This window comes from Leiobunum rupestre, chromosome 4, assembly GCF_980474605.1.
Source record: "Leiobunum rupestre chromosome 4, qqLeiRupe1.1.hap1, whole genome shotgun sequence".
Lineage (NCBI taxonomy): Eukaryota > Metazoa > Arthropoda > Arachnida > Opiliones > Sclerosomatidae > Leiobunum > Leiobunum rupestre.
Genome location: NC_143387.1, coordinates 45,398,452 through 45,420,695, shown reverse-complemented (window position 1 = coordinate 45,420,695; position 22,244 = coordinate 45,398,452). Strand labels below are relative to the sequence as shown.

General features: G+C 36.5%; 2 protein-coding genes across 4 annotated transcripts in view; both read left to right on the top strand.

The window, feature by feature from the left end:
* Positions 1 to 22,244, top strand: part of LOC149947957 (uncharacterized) — a 534,917-nt gene that overhangs the window by 159,294 nt on the left and 353,379 nt on the right. The window lies entirely within an intron of this gene.
* Positions 1 to 22,244, top strand: part of LOC149947967 (inactive dipeptidyl peptidase 10-like) — a 178,273-nt gene that overhangs the window by 100,577 nt on the left and 55,452 nt on the right. Inside the window, exon 1 of one of the 3 annotated variants that reach the window (XM_090172414.1) lies at positions 7,033 to 7,728. The exons of the other annotated variants lie outside the window; for them this stretch is intronic. Within the exon in view, the coding sequence (XP_090028540.1) occupies positions 7,678 to 7,728 (51 nt within the window). The 5' untranslated portion in view covers positions 7,033 to 7,677. Of the gene's footprint in view, positions 1 to 7,032; positions 7,729 to 22,244 lie in introns of those variants that run through there. 3 annotated transcript variants of the gene reach the window in all.

The window sequence follows — 22,244 nt, the reverse complement described above, 5'->3', positions numbered from 1 at the left end:
TTGATCGGTTCAGTTCCACTTAGCCGGTTCTCGGTTCGATTCCGGTTCCAATTGGTCTTGATCGGTTCAGTTCCACTTAGCCAGTTCTCGGTTCGATTCCGGTTCCAATTTGTCTTGATCGGTTCAGTTCCACTTAGCCGGTTCTCGGTTCGATTCCGTTTCCAATTGGTCTTGATCGGTTCAGTTCCACTTAGCCAGTTCTCGGTTCGATTCCGGTTCCAATTTGTCTTGATCGGTTCAGTTCCACTTAGCCGGTTCTCGGTTCGATTCCGTTTCAAATTGGTCTTGATCGGTTCAGTTCCACTTAGCCGGTTCTTGGTTCGATTCCGGTTCCAATTTGTCTTGATCGGTTCAGTTCCACTTAGCCAGTCCTTGGTTCGATTCCGGTTCCAATTTATCTTGATCGGTTCAGTTCCACTAGGCCGGTTCTCGGTTCGATTTCGGTTATTCAAGGAACTGGAACCGAACCGAACCGAGGCAACCTTAATAGAGGATGGTGACGAACCACATTTGGGAAACTTTCCGACTTCTATTTAGCAAAGGCGCGCGACGCACTCTTGGTGTCACGTATTAATCGGAACTTGCCGCCCCCTTGTGTTGCAAAGCGCCATCTTCAACGTAGTCCCAGTAAAAAACTTCCTCATTTCAATTATTATTTTTTTTTCAAGGTCTTTCTAATGCCAAAAGTTTTGTTCAACCTGAACACTTCCTTTAAATCACAAGATTATTATAATCTCGGGATTAGATAGACCCTCATAATTTGAATATTAAGGGAAACATTTCACTTGGTTTTCTTTTGCCATGGCATGCAAAAGTAGTTTTGAAAAATTAAATAAAAAAATTATCTTTATGATTTCACTTTTGAAAATCTCAGATTTTGATTTTCAAAAATCTAAAATAAAATATTTAAAAAAATTAACAAATGGTTAAATTCGGGTGATTTCGAAAAAAACTAGATAAATTTGGATCCATAAAAAATTTTGATTTTATCTTGTTAAAAAGCATAGAGACTTTTTTTTAATTTTAATCGAAATTCGCTTAAATGAAATATTTTAGCAATATAAATAAATAATCGCGAAAAAAGTGTTAAAATGTAAATTTGTAAACATTCCGAAAAAAGTTGCAAACTACTTTTACCGCGGTGGAGTACACATTTGGATGAACAGGAGAGGGATATTGAAAAGCATTTTTCCCCTCAAATAGCTTGTCGTACTAGTCTTAGACTTCCTCCACTTATGTACTCTGCAAATATGTAAAATTTATCGTTTAAACTTTTGCAGATAAATTTGACAAACCTGTTGCCTAAGAATTTGGGTAAATAGTTCCCTAAACGCTTCCCTAATGTATTATTTTTTATTATTTTCAATGAAAAAATCTGAACTAAAGGAGATACTTTGCGGAATGTGTGCAAAAAACGAAAATAGAGAAGAGCAACTTCAAGCGAGGAACTTGGGCTCGCGCCAATAAATCGATTTGTAAGAGCTCTACTTTATCCCGCAACTAGCGCCACTTTCGTCGGTTTTTAGCATAAAGTCCCGAACATTAACTAAATATAATTTTTTTTTAACAATATCATAACAATCTTCATTATTTAACTGTATTTTAAAAAGGACATTATTTATCTAAAATGTTTAAATATTAAGAATTATCTTTATTGACGTTTCTCAACTATCTAGCGACCTCCAACGTCTGTTTACCTTACTAAGTGTCGTTTGCTTAAAACTACTTAAATATTTTAAAATATTATTGACAATTATTGGCAATTGGCCGAAATTTTTACTATTTAATTGTAATATTAGTTTTATAATTAGTCGATGTTAAAGATTAATTTTAGCAGCCAAAAGTTCCGACGTATTTCGATTGATGAAACTAAATCCTGCTGGAGCTGTCTATCGAATCAATAAAAATTTATGGAATAAATATCGAGTATTGAGAGCGTTTTTAAGTGGAATTTCATTAATCAATATTCAAAATTAATTTTTGTATTTTCAAAGTTAAGTCCAATTCGTATTATGAAATTTATGATTTACAAAATAGTATCGCACTCTAATCGATATTTTTGGCTTAAAACAATGAATTTAAAATTAATCTTCAGAAATTTGAAATATTCCGGTATAATAATAATATTTAAATTGCCTCTAGGAACGATAACTTAAAACCGAATTAAATTGAAAAAAAATATATATTTCTGTAAAATTTATTTATTTCTCGCTTTCGGCAATAGATGGCGTGGCATAGGGAAGGAACGTTTCTCGGCAAATAATCGATAGCTGGCGGGCTTCGCTCCGAGATAATTATAGAGCTTAAGAACTCGACGTTACGAACAGGAATGCTTAGGCTTCTTCCGCGTCCTTCACCCGTTTCTCGAATCTAACTGTTTGCCTTCGTCAAAACACTCTGAAGTTGCAGTTAAAAAGTCTACAACTAGAGCTTTGCTTACTTTTCGTCTCTCGGTATTGACTTTCACTTTTATTATTCTGTTCAGGCTTTTCACCTGTCCCAATGCCTTCGTCGATTTTCTACATTCCTTAAAACAATCGCGCTAATTCGGAGTAGGAGTAAGACATTTGGGCGCTGTAAAACAGAATACACGACTAAGGCTTTGAAAATCGATACGCATTTTATAAAATTTTCTTCTTTATAAACAGATAATTGAAATTTTAATCTAATTGTATTCAAATGAAATGAGGAATTTATTATTATCGTTATAAGTACGTAGTTCGTTAACTGCGCTGACAACTATCGGCTTTACAAATAACTTAATAATAATAATAATCAGCTAGGCTAATACCCAAGGCACCACCTTAGGCCTAAGTCATCAAGCGACTTTTAAAGCCATTAATTCAGGTGGCCGGGTTACAATGCGTATAGGAAGGTGGTGGCAAGCCTTTCATGACACGCGAGCCAACAGCTCCCTACACTAACTATTACTTTTAGGATGGTACTTTTAAAGTGGTGGTTGCACGAAATTTCAGCTATGGATAATTAATGATTCACTAAAAAGAGCAAACATTTTATAGCAAATACAGAAAATTACATCAAAATCGGCTAAGCGGTCTTATTATTATTATTATTATTATTAATATTATAAAAAGAAGTCGAAATGGTGGGAATCGAGTTTTTCGGTGAATTTCCAGACTTGTAAAATTATTTTCGGCACCCGTGACGTCAGAAAATGCGAAGCGTATCATTGGCTAATTGTCTGTAATACATTTCTTTACATCTGGGATTAAAAGCAGGTTGTTTTAACACCCAGGAAAAATCCTACGCAGTAGTAATTGAAATAGGCATACACAAGGCTACGTAGTAGAAAAATGATATGAAACCGAAGGTTCCTCGCGAAGCGCGCGCGTAAAAAAAAAACAATTTTTTATTTCGATAATAAGCCTAATATTATGATTGAAAATCTCGCGTTTGAAAACTTCCAGAAGTAAACAGAATCCCTCCAATAGTTCTTTTTATAAACTAACGTGGCCTTCTTGTTGAAATGTTGCTCTTACGTCACAGTCTCTTACTTTGACAAGCCTACTAGCGCACGCTACAGTCGCGAGGAATATAGCTTTTTCTATGGCGCTTGCAAATCGCTCGTGCGAAGAATACACTAATAAAGCTGGGTCTTGTGACGTAAGAGCAACATTTTTAACAAGTTGGGCAAGACCACTTTTTATTTTATAAAATCAACTATTCAGTTCCTTCTACTTTAGGAATAAAACTACAGCTTCGATTTGCGCGTGCTACGGAGATTTCTGGATTTTGGGGAGCGAAAAAGGTCAGTTTCGGACCAAAAACTTAATACACTTAGGCTTGGAAATTTGTTTCGACAGTGATATTTTTGGAAAGAGAGCTAGCATGGGTGACACTATCGAATTTTCGTGCGACCAACACTTTAAGAAACAATGGAAACTAACGTCATAGGCCACTGAGTACGTCACGTATATTAGCGTAAATAAAAATTTGGGAAAAGGTCTATTACCAACAACTATTTATCGCACACAATTAGTCAAATGGCAAAGGGCAGCAGCTACTGATTATTATTATAAACTTTAAAGGCTAGTTACAGTCCTTAGGTTTTAAAAATTACGATTAAATAAATTCAATAAGACAGAATCAAGATAAAAAAAAATTCCTCAATAGTCGAGTATACTTCCTTTTAGTCTTTATCTTCTTTTGGTTTTATTTAAGAGTAAACTTGAAAGCTAAACTATAAAATCCGTACTGTCGTAAATTTAGTCTTTTCCTTTCCGGTGCTATATGAACGATAGGTGAAAAAAAAAGGAATGGTATTCGTATTGATTTTAGATTGGTCGATTGTGGGTCGCGCTTACTTCGAAGAATTGTCCCGAATGTTTTCGATATTTTATTTAGAGAAAAAAATGATAGCTCGGAAAATGCCGCCGCCAATTCCAAAATATTTCTCGAGTGCGCGTTGCACTCAGACCTATAAATAGGCTTCTCCGTCTCCGAGGGAACTTACTCCCCGCCCTTCCACGCGTGAATAGTTTGCCGCCAGCCATCACGCTATTTAAACCCGATTCCCTCTTATCCAGTATTCCCCTACTTATAATTAAATTAATTGAGCAATTACGATGATATATATATACCACCCTTTCAATTAATTTTCACCAATCTTTTTCACAAAATTTAATATGATTGCTCAACTTAAAGTACTAACTAATAAGGTATGTTCCCATTTGACCCAAACCCATTTCTCCCAATTCCCACTTTACCCAAAAGATAAGAGTGGTACCGTTTGACCCAAAGTCCAAAATTCATAAAGTTATTTATTTATGGCATTAAATTAAATTTGAATACATTTGTATTGTATGTTTAATCTTTAAGAAAACAAGTCCAAAAAGAGATAAAAATTAAATTAAATTTGAATACATTTCTATTCTATGTTTAATCTTTAAAAAAAACAAGTTAAAATATATTAAAAATTAAATTAAATTTGAATACATTTCTATTCTATGTTTAATCTTTAAAAAAAAACAAGTTCTTTTAAGTTTCATATATTAAGATGTTAAAGTAGTAGGTTTATCGCAGTTGGTGTTTTGGTTAACATGAAATGGGTTAGAAGTTCGAAGAATCGTATGATGTCGTTTTTATATTTTTTTGGGATAAATAGATTTGGGTGAAATGGACTTGGGAGAAATGGGTTTGGGTCAAATGGGATTGGGTGAAAAGTAGTTTGGGAGAAATGATGTTGGGTGAAATGGGACTAAATCCCTAATAATGTACAATAGACGCTTCAATAAAACATCTTCAAGGAAATTGGCAAGAAGTAATATTTCCGAGAGCCAGGATCTGAGATATACCGTTTATATAGCGCTTGTTTAAATAATGGAAAGTGTTTCCATTTATCCTGGTAGCTTTTTTTTTTACATATTAAGGCTTAGTAAAAACACGACCGGTGAAAATTTTCCTATATTTCAACAGTAACTTGCAGGTCCTGGCTCTCGGAAACATTACCCCTTGGCAATTTCCTTGAAGATGTTTTATTGTAACGTCTATTGGAATATTTAAATTTAGTCGCGCTAATTTCTTCGAATATCAAAAATTATTAACATTGCCACTTTATATCGTAATGAACGCTATAGATAGTATTCTCGTTACTTCATTACCGCATGATCCCCTTCCAAGGTCTGCCTCGAACGAAAGGTCGCCATCTTGTCTAAATATATCGTGAAAAACATCTATATTATAATAATAAATCATTGTTATAAATATCTGTCACAACAAACTGTCACACGATTTCTTAACCGTGGCTAATTACGTGGAAGACAAATTTTGCGTAAAAGATTTTGTTGGTAAATTTAAAGGGAGTATAAACCATTTAGAATATTAGCCACTAGGAGCGCTGTTCATTGTCTTTTAGGATGAAACATTCTGCAGACGGGATTTCATTCTCAAGTCACCGCGCACACTTGTGGAAAAACCCCTATCGTAGTATTCTGAGGCTGTGGCGTAGCTAGGGGAGGGGGGCGGCCCACCCCGCGTGCCACCCGTTTGGGCGTTATTTGGGGGTGACACCCAACGGTGAAAAAAATAAAAACTTACACCAAGAGACTAGTAAGTAGCACACCATGATATCCGCCTCGGGTGTCACCCCACGCTATGATATCCGCCCCGGGTGTCACCCCATGCTATGATATCCGCCCCGGGTGTCACCCCATGCTATGATATCCGCCCCGGGTGTCACCTCATACTATGATATCCGCCCCGGGTGTCACCCCATGCTATGATATCCACCCCGGGTGTCACCCATGCTATGATATCCGCCCCGGGTGTCACCCATGCTATGATATCCGCCCCGGGTGTCACCCCATTCTATGATATCCGCCTCGGGTGTCACCCCACGCTATGATATCCGCCCCGGGTGTCATCCCATGCTATGATATCCGCCCCGGGTGTCACCCCATGCTATGATATCCGCCCCGGGTGTCAACCCATACTATGATATCCGCCCCGAGTGTCACCCCATGCTATGATATCCACCCCGGGTGTCACCCATGCTATGATATCCGCCCCGGGGTGTCACCCCATTCTATGATATCCGCCCCGGGTGTCACCCATGTTAGCTACGCCCCTGTTCTGAGGTGCAGATTTGGTTGTGGTCCAAATGGGAATTAAATAACTACTCTTTCCCCCAATTTCGCAAAACACTGAATACTGCCTTTAAGATTGAACATCGCAATCGCGTATAATTTTTTTTAAACGCTTTAAACTGTAAATATATATACAATGTTATAGTGGCGCTTAGAACCGCGAACATCTTCAAAAACTGCGAGTACATCAATACGCTTGACGCGGAGGAGGCTTCCTTAAATAAAAATAATCCGAAAAAAAACATCTCGTAAGAAATGTGCGCGCTGGGATGGGAGATAGGCGCCGCTGCGAGATGAGTTTCGGAGGAAGATGCGCCCGGGGAGAATCTAAATCCGCGCTGCATTTTGGATTTGGGCCACGCCAGTGAAGAAGGGGTGGCGAGGGGGGAGGCAGGCTGGGATGGCTCCGGGAGTTTATTCGCGATGGTCGCAGTCTCGCGTCGAATTTGAAAAGCAAAATCCGAATGAGAATTCCTTCTCGCGTAGGAGATTTTAGCATTCCTTCGCCACTCGGTACCAACCTGTTACTTCGGCAGGCAGCGCGCCCGACAAAAAATAAGAGTCGCGGTTGGATGGCGCGAACCTTTCGGACGCTGGTCCGAAGAAAAGTTTAGCGAGAAAATGGCCCGCGGTATTTCCATTGGTTCGCCTCCGCCGTTACTCTCGACTCTATATATTTTTCCGGTGTGGCAAAAATCAATACGAGATCGCGCGTAGGCCCCGCTCGACGCCAGCGCCATCTCCCCCAGTTCGTTTTCTAAAAGGCCTCGCTTTCGCGTAGCACTCAGTCGACTTCGAAGAGGGGGCATCGCGGAGATCTTTGGCCCGCCACTCCGTTTCGCAGCTCGCGAATCGTCACGAGCGGAATCCGATCGCGAGATTTGGCGCGTATCGCGAAATATATTTCTACAATAATATCGTCGTCGACGGCCGCGGATCCCCGAGAGCAGGAAGGCCTACGTCTCTCTCTTTGATCGCTCTTCTCTCGAGCCGATGTTGGACTGAGCACCGATTACTTTCTTTTGCTTTTTCTTTATTTACATAAAACCCCGTAAAAGGTTAAGCGAGAAGCATGGGTGACGAAGCGCCGGCAGGCGGGGGTCGAATGAAGGAGGATTCGGAGGTAAGTCTCATGATGAATCCTTGTGGTCATCCTGTGGTTTTTTGAACACCCTAATGCACTCAAAAACATGCACACTTGAATCCTGCACTTTGTTGTTTGTGGATGGTTACGTTGCACTCGGTTCGAGTATACGATAGAGCCGACCAAAATCCGATAGAGGCTCGCTGCTAGCGCGCTTGATTCGCCTTCCGTTGAAACCCCCCGCCTGATGCAACTTCGTCACTCGTGTTTTGAACGCACCATGTTTTTACCGAAAGAGTGGTTTTTAACTTTAACGAATTTCGTGTGTTTTGTAGTTAACATTATAGAAATAAAGTAGAATGCTTTGTGAAATACTTTTTAACGTATAATAGATTTGGTAGGCTTAGACAATCTACGTGGTATAAAAATTTACTTACGAAAGATAATATATGTTTCCATAAACTAAAATAAAAAGAAAAGTCGCTACTTTATGGAAATATCAATTATATACCTTTGTAAAGAAATAGGTGATTCTGAAATATATTATCTACAAATACGCGTATAAGAGAGTTATTTTTTTGGGCGCGTGCTCTTGATATATAAATAGATTGTGGCTGGCACGTTAAAAATTTAAAAAAAAAACGCGCGCGCTTAAAAACTTTAACCATATGACAGAAAGTAACCAAATCATGTGACCACCAATCTTTTTCGGAATCATCTATTGTATTAACTCGATAATCATTTTCAACCGAAACTTGTCGGTTAAAGTGAATATTAGCACGTGCTAAAAATTTGTCTGATGAAAATGACGAAAACGTCCAAGTGAGATAAAATTAAAGCACATGCCAATAGTATGGAAGTTGGCCGTACATCAAAAATCTACCTCGAACGAGAAACAATTTTTTTTAAAAATCTGGAATTGTAATAAAATGGTTTCTTGGTTTCTCGCGCATTTTTGGTTGTCTGAAATTCAGCAAATCGTCTAATAAAATTATCGTGTAAAATTTAATCTCCAGCGGAATTACACGTTTTAAAGTACGACCCGAAAAAAAGGAATAGTACGAAAAAGGTTTTTTTACAACGTGCAATTTCGTTTTGTTTCGCGAGTTACATTTGAAATGCGTGGCTGTAAATTCCAGGAAATTGGTGCTTGGGGAACAAATTTTGACAGCTAAATCGCGTTCTTTCTTTTTAAGCTTAAAGTGAACGTAATTTCGGGCAAGATGTTTACTCAGTAAAAAAGTAATTTCACGTGTAACGAGTAAAATATCATAGGCAGTGTAACTTCAAGCTTTCCAAAACAAATTCCTAAATAGGTCATTTTTATTCGATATGCGTGTTTTGCTTTTTGTTGTACAGTTTGAACTTCCAAAAACGAAGCCGTCAAAGAAATAAAAAAACTGAAGCGATTCGTTATAAAATTCGAAGTTTTACTCGCGATTCCGTAAAGTTTGATGTTTAGTTTCTTACGTAAAATATTACAGAAACCAGAACGCGACTCTCGTCGTTTTGATTTCGCCGAATGCTTATGGCGTTTTCGAGCTCAGTTCTCACTACGCGAATTTTGCCGACCAAGTCTATTAATTTTAGCCTCGCCACCCGCAACTAATTGTATAATATGAAAATGAAAATTGGTGAAAAAAATGACCCAGTTTCCATTAACAGTGCGCAATTTAAAAATATTTAGATCGATATTGTAGTGTAAGTCTACCTTATTTACTTCCCTCTCATACTCTTTTCGACGAAGACAAGTTACCTTTTTATACAAAAATATATAGAGTAAGTTGGAAAAGTTCCCGCTCGGAAACATTTCCGGAAAATTACCGAGTCCTTTTTCCGCAAAATGTTGTTCTTTCTATGATTAGCCTAATATTGTCCACAAATTTAAATTCCGCAGAATTTTCGCCTCATTTTGTCGAATCCAAAATTAAAACTACTCTTGAATAAAAACCCTTAAAAAGTGATATATATTTAATTTTTTTACTTTTCTAATTTGCGGAAGGAAAGTTTTCCGCATTTAATTTTTCCGGAAAATTAACCACTTTAGAATGTCCTTACCTTGAGTCGTCCATTTACTTACGCGAGTAATGGAGAAAGTAAGTGATTTATCTTATATAAATACTATTACATCACCTCCAAAAAGACTATATTTTAAAATAATTTTGAACGTGTCAACGCTACGGAAACTTTCTATTATTTTCAATAATCTGAACGTTTTAAAAACCAGACGATAACGGAAAACGACGTGATCATGATATTAATTTGCAGAATTTTTTCCGCATAAATTAAACTAATTAAAATGTTATACAAGTCATGTCTGAAAAGGTATAGTGGAATTCTCCTTATTGAGCTAGTTAAAATATATAGCAAATTGTTAATTTGACTTCCTTTAAATTACTGTAGTAATTTTTGTTACGAGTAGCGGTATAATGAAATTTCGTTTAATAGTTATATAAATGAATTGTTTTATACCGATATATCCGTTCAGGGCGTACCTATTCACGATGAGTAATTTGATGAAGGAAACACGCTGCCTAAATGTTCGAAATTCTTTTTATATATCATTTTATCTTGCAATCGCTGGTCGGGAATACCTAATTTTCGGATTTTCCCTATTGGCAACTGGTACTTATTTATATTGATTGATAGGTACCGGTATATTTTGTGATATAAAATATTTATCGCAAACTTGAAGTTGGAATAAAAATGTTTAACCTTTAATAGTTTAGATATTAAAGCTAAGTTGATATTGATTATCAATTTTTTCCATATGGCGACCGTATATACGATATTGAAACTACGCAACACGAAAATCCAATATATTGAAGTACGAGGATTTCTTACGAGAAAGAAATGTTAGTTGGAATAGTATATAGGCTACCGCGCCATTTACACTTTAAGAGAAATGAAATTCTGGGGAGATGCCGTGCGGAATATAGCGACCTAATTCGTGTCTCGAATCACGCTACGTTGATACCTTAAGTATATTTAGGGTGTACATTCTATAATAATAAAAACAAGTTTCCCTATAACGGGCAGAGGTGTTAAACGAAATGGGATAAAGGAATGCCCTCTATTAGCCGGAATAAATATACTTTTATTAAATTTTCTGTATTGGGATTTTCATTTATCCATACCAGCAATCTAACAAGGAGACATCCCGAAGTGTAACCCACCGATTTTGTTCAAACTCGGGGGATTGGTAGACCTTCATGTATCATAAAAAATCCTAAAGGGAATTTATTCAATGGGCAACCGTTTGGCCATGGCAACGAAAAATGTTTTTGACAACAAAAAATGGAAATTTTCCCATTGAAAATAACATGGGATTCTGACCGATCCATTCATCATTCATTGAACAAATTTAAAAATTTCGAAAATGCCAAAAATAGGAAAATAGATAAAAATTGACAAAAAAAACATCAAAATTGATCAATGTTTGATCAATTTGAGGTCTAAATCCCATGTTATTTTCAATGGAAAAATTTAATATTTTGTGTTGTCAAAAATATTTTTCGTTGCCATGGCAAAACGGTTGCCCATTGACTAAATTCCCTTTGGGATTATTCATGATACATGAAGGTCTACCAACCCCCCGAGTTTGAAATAAATCGGTGGGTTACAATTCGGGATGTCTCCTTTGTAAGAGTTATTAACTACCGTAGACGAACTTATGCCAAGAATTTCTTAGGGTTAACAGAGAATATGAAGCCGCAACTATCGCTTTTGCTTTCATCCGTGACACTGCCGGAGTGTATTCCCCCCTTTCCGGGAAAGAGGGGGAATGAAAACAAGGGGGAAGGCACTCATGTAAATTGGAGCGAAATCGGTCGCGATTCATGTGAAGCTAAAATTTAATTAAAAATCCAACCTTTAACATATGGCTACCCTTCGTGCCAAGAATTAACTAAATGAATGCGGTATTCCCCAACATTCTTATTTACATATTTGAAATTTTTAACGATCAAAGGCTACGTGTGACGTGTTAGCAAGCGGACGAAAAACGCCGACGAAGCCCGTAATGCAGTCTGTCTTGTGAGTAGCTCTCAGGAAAACTTTTGCATGTGAAGAATTGGAAGTGTCACACTTATGATATTATATTATACACTTATGGTAATAGTAATATTTCGTATTACCCCTTTAAAATATATTAAATTGAATTAACTTTAACCATGAGGAAATTATGTTTTAACCCACGCTACAGAAAAAATAAAAACTAAAACTCTACTATATTTCTCAATTCCTTATTTTTAAGGTATTGCAAGTTCTAAAATAATAGAACTCTCACGCGGTTTTACTGACATACGGCTCACCTACAATATCCTCTCAGGGATGAGCTAAGGTGAGGTGCAGTCTTAATTTGAAAGTCTGAAACTTAGTTAGTTGGTTTTATTTGAGAAAGTCGCGTTTGTATATTTCTAGCTCATTCGTAATTCGGGAACGGCCCTATAGCCTACGAATTAATTCAACAGCGTATAAAGTTTCGCATCCCCATAAAAAATGAAAGCCCTTTGAATTAAAACTAAAAAAAAAATGTTCGACTCCATCTAATTTGCATTTTTCAGTGTAAATCCTGAAACATTTAAATATTAATGAACAATTTATTATTCACTCTTTCTATTTTAAAGATTGGGCTCATTTATATTTGAAACGTTGCAATCGAAATGTTTTCGTAAAAACAATAATTTCCCGGGAAGACAATCTTTTATGTAAACGCTTTAAAAGACCAGACTGAAAAGTATACAAATAAGAGTTATTCATAAGTATAGATTATTAAATATGGAAATTTTCAGGCTAATTATTTTGCATGTAAAATTTGCACTGAACAGATTCCAAACATATATCAGTTGAAAAATACGTCTTCAGCTATTCTAAAAATGCAAAAATACTTTTATAAAGTGGGATCACTTGCCCTTTGTGGGATCGAGCCACCACAAAGAAATGAATATCACAAGATAGGCCGATTGTGATTCAGATTTTTCTCATTTTTCTTCATAAAATGGGAGATTTGCATGAAAATCGGTTTGAATTTTAATTTTTGTCGGGACTCTCCGAAATCCGTTGGGTTTGCTTCTCAATCTTAGCCAAAATGTATTTATTAAAATTTTATACTATAAATCTTCGAATCTTACAAGGAGAGTACCCGAGGTGTTTATTGCCGATTTAGTTCAAAGTCGGCCGTAATGTGGACCTATATGAGATATGAAATTTCCCAAAAGGAGACGTTGCACTACCCATTCGATTTGCCATGGCAACCGAAAATGTTTTTGACCACTTACAACCAAAATAAGATTTTTCCCTTATTTTACCCAAAATTTTTTACAAATTTACCCTAAAAATGTTTCAATTTACCCAAACTTGATTAAATTTACCTAAATTTGGTCCAAATTACACATTTCTTGATTTTCAAAATTTTTCAAAATTTTCGTAGCTAGGACCCTGTGAAACCGAGAAAATCCCATGCTTTTTTAAATGGAGATTTTATTGTTTTAAGTGATCAAAAACATTTTCGGTTGCTATAGCAAAACGAATGGGTAGTGCAACGTCCCCTTTTGGGAAATTTCATATCTCATATAGGTCTACATTACGCTTGACTTTGAACAAAATCGGCAATAAACACCTCGGGTACTCTCCTTGTTAGTTATATAACCAAAGAAACACGCGTGTAAAATTATATTAGGATCAGATGAACCATGTTAGCATGACTAGTTGAATTCATATGGAATGACCCAATAATAATTTGAAATCTGGTCAGATTTTCTTCCTCATTTATTAAAATTTATTTATTATAATTTATTTATTAGCAATATTTATATAAATATAAAAATTACAGAAGTAATCCATTTACATGTTACACAAAAGACGTGCTCGATCATAGGACTTTTCCCTTAATGCGTATCCAAATATGCAGGGATTTTCGTTAGCTTCATTACATTAAATGTAGCAGAACGAAATGCCAAGAAATCCTCAAAAAAGAGGATATCCCGGCGCGTTAAACAATTTGACCTCGCATCGCTTTGAAAAACAAGAGAAATTGATTACAAAAACCTTTTCTAGGAAAGTCCTCTTTTCAAAATAAAGCCGTTTTAGTACCACATTCGCAACAAAGGCCTTTTCACTAAAATATGCATTTTTTTCTTCTAAAAATCATTAAACTGACACAAACCATCCAAATAAACGTTTTATTAACTTTGCTTTATAGTTTTAATATTATTTTCTACGCCACGCTAGAAAAAATATGGAGTTCAAGAAACTCCTTAGCGTATCTTTGGTAATTTTTTTCACTGCCGATGTCTTTGGGTTATAAGTATAGGGAATTTGCTGATACGCAAGTCACTTTTAGTTGAATGTTTTTTCTGGCGCGGACATTATCTCAGGACGCTTCCAGCGTTTTGGTTCATAATTAGGCTGGTCAAAGAGCAATGTATCTTTCCTCGGATCCTAGTCGTCGTATGTCGCTCGACGTAAGGGCCGAAGACAAAAAGGGAAGGCCCTTTTTTTCTCTCCACCGAATTGTTTTCTTTACGGCTACCGTTTTCCGTGAAGTTTCTCCGCAATCGTTACGTCTTTAGACGTTTATGATAGGTCTTTTGCAATTCGCCGATGAAAGATAAGGTCTTTGGGACAGTTGCTAACTCCGGCCTGTCAGCCTTTGATTGATGCGAGGATGCTTCGTAGACAATAAACGAAAATACACGTGCCGGCTATTTTAGCTTATCAAACGGCCGCATTGAGCACGATCGATTTTGGCCCCGGAAAATAGCACCGTGTTACATCAGCCGGATTAAATCAGGACGTTCAATATTTATATTAACATTAAAGCGCGCTTATATTATTACGTTTCCAAAATTTGAATTGCGCGAAAGGGTAACGTATACCGCGGAAATAGGCGAGCTGACGCGAAAAAGACTTCATACTTCATTGACTGATGACGTCGGCTTCAGATTCCCCTTTCTTGAGAAAAGTTCAATCCTAATAGTTAATATTAGAGCCAATAGATGGCTGTGAAAAAACCTTTACTTCGTATTTCATTGACTGATGACGTCGGATTTAGATTCCCCTTTCTTGAGAAAAGTACCACCCAAATAGTTCATTTTAGAGCCAATAGATGGCGGTGAAAAAGCCTTTACTTCGTACTTCATTGACTGTTGACGTCGGCTTTAGATTCCCCTTTCTTGAAAAAATTACCACCGTAATTGTTCATTTTAGAGCCCATAGATGGCGGTGAAAAAGCCTTTACTTCGTATTTCATTGACTGATGACGTCGGCTTTAGATTCCCCTTTCTTTAGAAAAGTACCACCCTAATTGTTCATTTTAGAGCCAATAGATGGCGGTGAAAAAGCCTTTAATTCGTATTTCATTGACTGATGACGTCGGCTTCAGATTCCCCTTTCTTGAGAAAAGTTCAATCCTAATAGTTAATATTAGAGCCAATAGATGGCTGGGAAAAAGCCTTTACTTCGTACTTCATAGACTGATGACGTCGGCTTCAGATTCCCCTTTCTTGAGAAAAGTACCACCCTTATTGTTCATTTTAGAGCCAATAGATGGCGGTGAAAAAGCCTTTACTTCGTATTGCATTGACTGATGACGTCGGCTTCAGATTCCCCTTTCTTGGGAAAAGTTCAATCCTAATAGTTAATATTAGAGCCAATAGATGGCTGTGAAAAAGCCTTTACTTCGTGCTTCATAGACTGATGACGTCGGCTTCAGATTCCCCTTTCTTGAGAAAAGTACCACCCTAATTGTTCATTTTAGAGCCAATAGATGGCGGTGAAAAAGCCTTTAATTCGTATTTCATTGACTGATGACGTCGGCTTCAGATTCCCCTTTCTTGGGAAAAGTTCAATCCTAATAGTTAATATTAGAGCCAATAGATGGCTGTGAAAAAGCCTTTACTTCGTACTTCATAGACTGATGACGTCGGCTTCAGATTCCCCTTTCTTGAGAAAAGTACCACCCTAATTGTTCATTTTAGAGCCAATAGATGGCGGTGAAAAAGCCTTTAATTCGTATTTCATTGACTGATGACGTCGGCTTCAGATTCCCCTTTCTTGAGAAAAGTTCAATCCTAATAGTTAATATTAGAGCCAATAGATGGCTGTGAAAAAGCCTTTACTTCGTACTTCATAGACTGATGACGTCGGCTTCAGATTCCCCTTTCTTGAGAAAAATACCACCCTTATTGTTCATTTTAGAGCCAATAGATGGCGGTGAAAAAGCCTTTAATTCGTATTTCATTGACTGATGACGTCGGCTTCAGATTCCCATTTCTTGAGAAAAGTTCAATCCTAATAGTTAATATTAGAGCCAATAGATGGCTGTGAAAAAGCCTTTACTTCGTACTTCATAGACTGATGACGTCGGCTTCAGATTCCCCTTTCTTGAGAAAAGTACCACCCTTATTGTTCATTTTAGAGCCAATAGATGGCGGTGAAAAAGCCTTTACTTCGTACTTAATAGACTGATGACGTCGGCTTCAGATTCCCCTTTCTTGAGAAAAGTACCACCCTAATTGTTCATTTTAGAGCCAATAGATGGCGGTGAAAAAGCCTTTAATTCGTATTTCATTGACTGATGACGTCGGCTTCAGATTCCCCTTTCTTGAGAAAAGTTCAATCCTAATAGTTAATATTAGAGCCAATAGATGGCTGTGAAAAAGCCTTTACTTCGTACTTCATAGACTGATGACGTCGGCTTCAGATTCCCCTATCTTGAGAAAAGTACCACCCTTATTGTTCATTTTAGAGCCAATAGATGGCGGTGAAAAAGCCTTTACTTCGTACTTCATAGACTGATGACGTCGGCTTCAGATTCCCCTTTCTTGAGAAAAGTACCACCGTAATTGTTAATTTAGAGCCAATAGATGGCGGTGAAAAAGCCTTTACTTCGTATTTCATTGACTGATGACGTCGGCTTCAGATTCCCCTATCTTGAGAAAAGTACCACCCTAATTGTTCATTTTAGAGCCAATAGATGGCGGTGTGATTATTGAAATTAGCTTATTGGCTTACCTTTAAAGTTTAGTCTTGGCGTCTGCCACTAGATGGGACGAGAATAACCTAACTCTGTATCGTGAATCTATTTAACCCATGAATATTCAACGCAATCATTAGGCACGGTATATACCGAGAGAACGTGGGGTGGAGCCTATTTTCGCGCCACACGAGTTATTTACTTTTTAAAGCCAATAAGAACGATTTCGGACATGATGACATTCTAGAGCAAGATAGTTTACCGTGTTTACGAGAGCAGAATAGCCGCGAAATGACTTCTTACGGACGGTTCGCGATATTTTGTTAAAAAATAAGGTTTACAGTTATAAATATTTCTAGAATAAAAATACAAAATGAAGGAATGTAACTCCGATCTTTTGAAAGCGATTATATCGAGTGCTTGTGAAATTTTTAACAATTTAAACGTACGAATTATCTCTGAAATGCTAAGTGATACTTTGGAAGAAAACCTGAGTCAATGTTTGCCATATTATTTATTATTAAAGGGGAACGGCCAAGCTTTTACAAATATGGCCTTATTTCCGTATCAAAAGATTAACTAGACGTCTTGAAAAAATAGCTTTTGGCCCAAAAAGTTGAAACGAAAAATAAAGCCAGATGTTTGGGTTTGAATTTTCGCCGCCATCTTAGGGGCTGCCGCCAGCGTCCCTAACCCCGTATGAGCGATTTGCGAACGATCCTAACTTTTAAAATCGCGCAATTTAGGCTTAGGTCTCTTATAACTGGAACGCGCCGCGCGTGTAAAACAAATTTTTCGCGTCTTCAGCAGCGCGCGCTTTTACGTTGTTTTTCTGTCTCACTGACTTCTCACCAGGTGTCGCGGCGGACGCGCGCTTTTCGATTTCCCGAAATTTCTTTATTTTATTAAAAATTAACCATTCAATAATTCTTTATGCGGTTTTCGCCATAAATTTTAGGTTTTAATGGGCTATAGGGCTATCTAACTGGTTAAAGCTTGACCGTTTCCTTTTAAATAAAAAATGCTCTGTTATAATTTTATTATAATAATAACTATTCTAATAATAATATTTATAAATACGTGAATCTATTTAATTAAATAGATTAATGATAAATACTGCAAAAAGGAAACATAACCATAACGCGCCATTTTAGGAACTAACGCTTCAACCGCTTATAAATAGCAGCTGACTCAGCTGAGTTCCACGTCACTATAAATTGGCTCCGCCCCACGCGTCGCCGGAGGTGACCTAGGGCATTCCAGTTGAATATTCATGGTTTGAATAGATTCAGGTCTGTATTGAATAGTTTGTATGAAATAAATTATTTCCAACATAATCCGAATAAGAATCTATTCCCTTCAAAATATCGACTTTTAATTAAATCATATCTCCGCCGCCAAATAATTTAATTAAAAAATAAGAGTGGTTTCATGTTTAGAAGTGTTGATAGTGTAATATATTATATCTACACAGCATTTATTAGGCAATATAAGTATCGAAAAGTGTGACTTAAAACCACAATTTCATATAACTTTAGAAGATTCTAAAGGACTGAATTGGAAAGGTATGCCTTGAACAGATTTAAGTTATTAATTATTTAACCATATAAAACCATACGCCTTTCTCCGGAAACATGGTTTTAAAAATTATTAAAATGTGTGGTTCTGAGTTGGCTCGCCAAGTTTAAGATTTATTAAAACAATAACTAAACGGTTAATAAAAATTAAAAACACTTTCATTGTTTTCACGAATAAATTTCTGTACAATTAAAACATTGAATATACAAAATGCACGTAAAAGGTTGATTTGGGTGTTCAACTTAATAAATAAACGTGACGTCACAGATGAGAAATGCTTCATCGCTCTCTTTTGAGCAAACGTGAATATGCATGAAATAAATAATAATATTATATTTTTCAAATAATGGATGTATAGTTAATATTATGGGGAAACCATTTTCCAAAAGCACTAAAAGTTACCCGATTTCGAATTTCTTTCAAAGATTCTTTCATGTGTAGAAATAGGTCGTATTCCGGAGCACTGATGCTTGAAATTTGATGAACCAGGCTAATTTTAGAACGTTAAGGTGGGACTATTTATAGTGGGAGAAGGTTATGCACAAAATTGTAAATGTATTTAAAAAAATTGCCTTAATTTCTTGGCACAATAAAAAAAAATAATAATAATAATAATGCTCGGCAGTCGATTAATTTTTATCCATGAATAAAATGAGCTCGGCTATATTTAAATAATATTTATTTAAATAACCAATAGTTTAACAAAAATTGTAAAATGTTTAAATAATCGAAAGTGAATAAGCCTATTATTTAAATAAAACAAACAATTATTCAAATAAATGCTTGGTTGCGTAAAAAACATAATTAAATAAGTTAAAGTTATATTCTTTTTTTTAAATAAATCGGAAAATTTGTGGATAATGAATAAACAATTCTGAACACTAAATAATAATAATAATATTCTATTCACTCTTCTTCTGGTCTTTTTTCATCTCTCCTATTTGCAATGACCAAATTAGTCCCTTAATAGATATAACAATCATTAATTTAGCAAATATAAATACGGTAATTAAAGTGGTAATTCCATCCGGAGTCGTTGCAGGATGCGCCGTAATCAATAAATGAAGTCATTAATGTCGCTCGGTTCAACAAATTTATTTCAGCGCGCGCGTCGCGATTAATAGCTCCCTAATTATCATAACGAAGATCGCGGTGTCCTTTCACGCTGGAACAGGCCCGCGGTTTGCGCGCCGAAAGTAAGTAATAATGAGTTTAACTCGATTATCTCCGGCAAATTTCATTGCTAGCCCTAATTACTCAGGCGCCCGAATCGCGAAATAAAGTCCAGTATGAGGAAGCTCCCGATGCACGCACCCGCGGATAATCAAAGACGCCAAATTTCTATTAGAAGAAACGTATGACTAATGAGCTTTGACAATTACGTTTCAGCGGCGTACTCGCTCTACCGAAAATAATACTCGCGATATTATTAGGCCTGTGCGGTACGAAATCATTCGTCTTTCAATGAATTTACTTTTAGAATATCGTTAAGATCAATGTATCTTTTTCCTAGGAATGTACACCGTTATTTCCCCATTGCGCCGAATCCCATTAGACCGAATTCCACCAATGTTTTTGATGAAATTAGCCCAAAGGCGGGTTTTGTATTTTTCTAATCGACCGACGCAATATTCACAATTGAGCGACCGCAAAAAAAAATTGTTTTTCTTTCTACTCCTTTTGATTTTTTATGGAAGCGTTTTAATATATTTTTAAGTCTGTTTGGTTAGGTTAGGTGAGGTTAGGTTAGGTTAGGTTAGGTGAGGTTAGGTTAGGTTAGGTTAGGTAACACTGCATGCTGTTCTGAGAGATGCTGAAACGGATAAAACCGAATCCTAAACCCGGAGAAGTGCGGGTTTTTCGATCGAATGGGATTCGGCGCAATGGAACAGATTCGTATACACCGATCTTTTCTTTATTTAGAATTTGTCAAGCAGTGCTGAAAAGCGAATGTTAAAGGAGTCAAGAACACGAAATAATTAATGATATTCGAGCATTAAATAAGTGGGTCCTAAGATGGGTTTGAAAGAAACCAAATTATTTCTTATACCTTAGTAACTTTATCAAAAAAATCTTTCACAAAAGGATACTTTTCGAGTGATAGCTAGCAAAAGGTTCATCCAATACGAAAAATAAAAGCCATCATATATGAATAGCTATATATAAAGACGATTCACGGCCACTAGAGGGGGAAACCAAAAAATCCACCCACGTCTTTTCAATCGCGTCTCAAGGGAACCAGGTTTTGCGGCAAAGTGTGAACTGAATAGGTCTTTCCATAAAATAAACTACACTTGCTGAACTTGTTTTATGTAGCTCATTCGTCACGAAATAAGTAGAAGCTCAGTTCAGTTTATGCTTAAAAACAGGGTGCCTCGTCGAATTTACTCTTACATGTACGTCCAGCGCTTTTCGTAGTGAAACGTCATCGATGCGTCATCCGTGGCGCAGCAGAAACATCTAAATACTAAAAATCGTATCCACATAGTCTTTTCCCCTAGTTATAAACAAATACATTTTCGGCTTGACTCCCATACAACCGAATTCCTATTCGACCGAAGCCTACAATTTTGGTGGATTTCCAATAAATTACGAGGCACTTTTAATATGCAAAAATTAAATATCATTTTACTCAACCTAACGTAACCTAACCTAACCCATCCTAACCTAACCTCTCCTAACCTAACCCATACTAACCTAACCTAACCTAACACCACCTATCCTAACCTAACCCCAGCCCATACCCTAAGCCAAACCCATACCCTAACCCAAACTCATAGGGATATATTACATTTAAAATATCGGATATTTATTCATTCAGTTAAATGGGACCCCGCCCACTTGGTGCTGTTTTCATATATATAAAGGCTATATTGATTCGGTCTAATCTGAAAATATTCGGTCATTTAAGAAAACACCGCATTCTTGATATGAATTATCTTACTTTGACTTACAAAACATTTTATACTTCGACCAACGAAAGTAGAACCATAAATAGTTCACCAACATCGAACTGCAATGGCGCATCCAGAAATTAATTAAAGTGGAGGACATGGGGGCTTATGTAAGGTTCGTGTTAGGTAATTTTGGTTAACAGATCAATTATTTGTAAAATGTTGACGGAATAAAATTGGACCGTTGAATATTATGGGTAAATTGACATGTTGATTTTTATCACGAGCTAGAATAAACAGTACAGCTCTAATTTTAAGAATAACTTTACAAAGGCAACACTAAGTAATAAAAAATTATAGTGAGAGCGCATGGTTACAAAAAACACCCGAATTGTTGGGAATTAGTATACAGCTCTGAAAATTGATATACACGTTCCTTGAACTATACTCTCGACTGCTTAATTTTTATTTTTCAAAAAAACCTACTGGAACAAGTTGGCAAGCCAAAATATACCTCTCCTCGGAAGAATTGTCCCTAGTGGTATTAATTTCTCGAGATAACCCTTAAAGATATATCTCCGCAATTTAGAGTTATTTGTTAAAAATATTAACCCATTTCTATCCCGCCCGGTATAAAATTTTAATTATAATTAAAATAATTGAGACGAAACGACCAATTTTAATTTATTCAGAATATCATAAGTTAAGTAGTTACAACAGTAAGTTAGACGTACTATAACAATGCACAATTGAATTAAACCCTTTTACAGAACAAGTTTATCAGTTAAATATAATACGAAGCAAATTTTAATGAAAGAAATATCTACAGAGGCTTTTTGGAATTACTCGCTTACGAAATACTTGCCGCATCTTTAACGCTCATTTTATTTCAACACTCGCCCTTGATGAAGATACCGTAGATATCTGGTAGTGGACGACTCGTTCACTTCCTGTTGACGTTGTGACGCATACCACATGAAAAAGACCAATGCCGTCCAATTTCCAATATCATATAATGACTCGCACACCCAAGAAATCATTGACTGCGTTAGAAATCGTAGATATCCAAATATCCACACCAAATGTATTTACAAGAAGCAAAAACC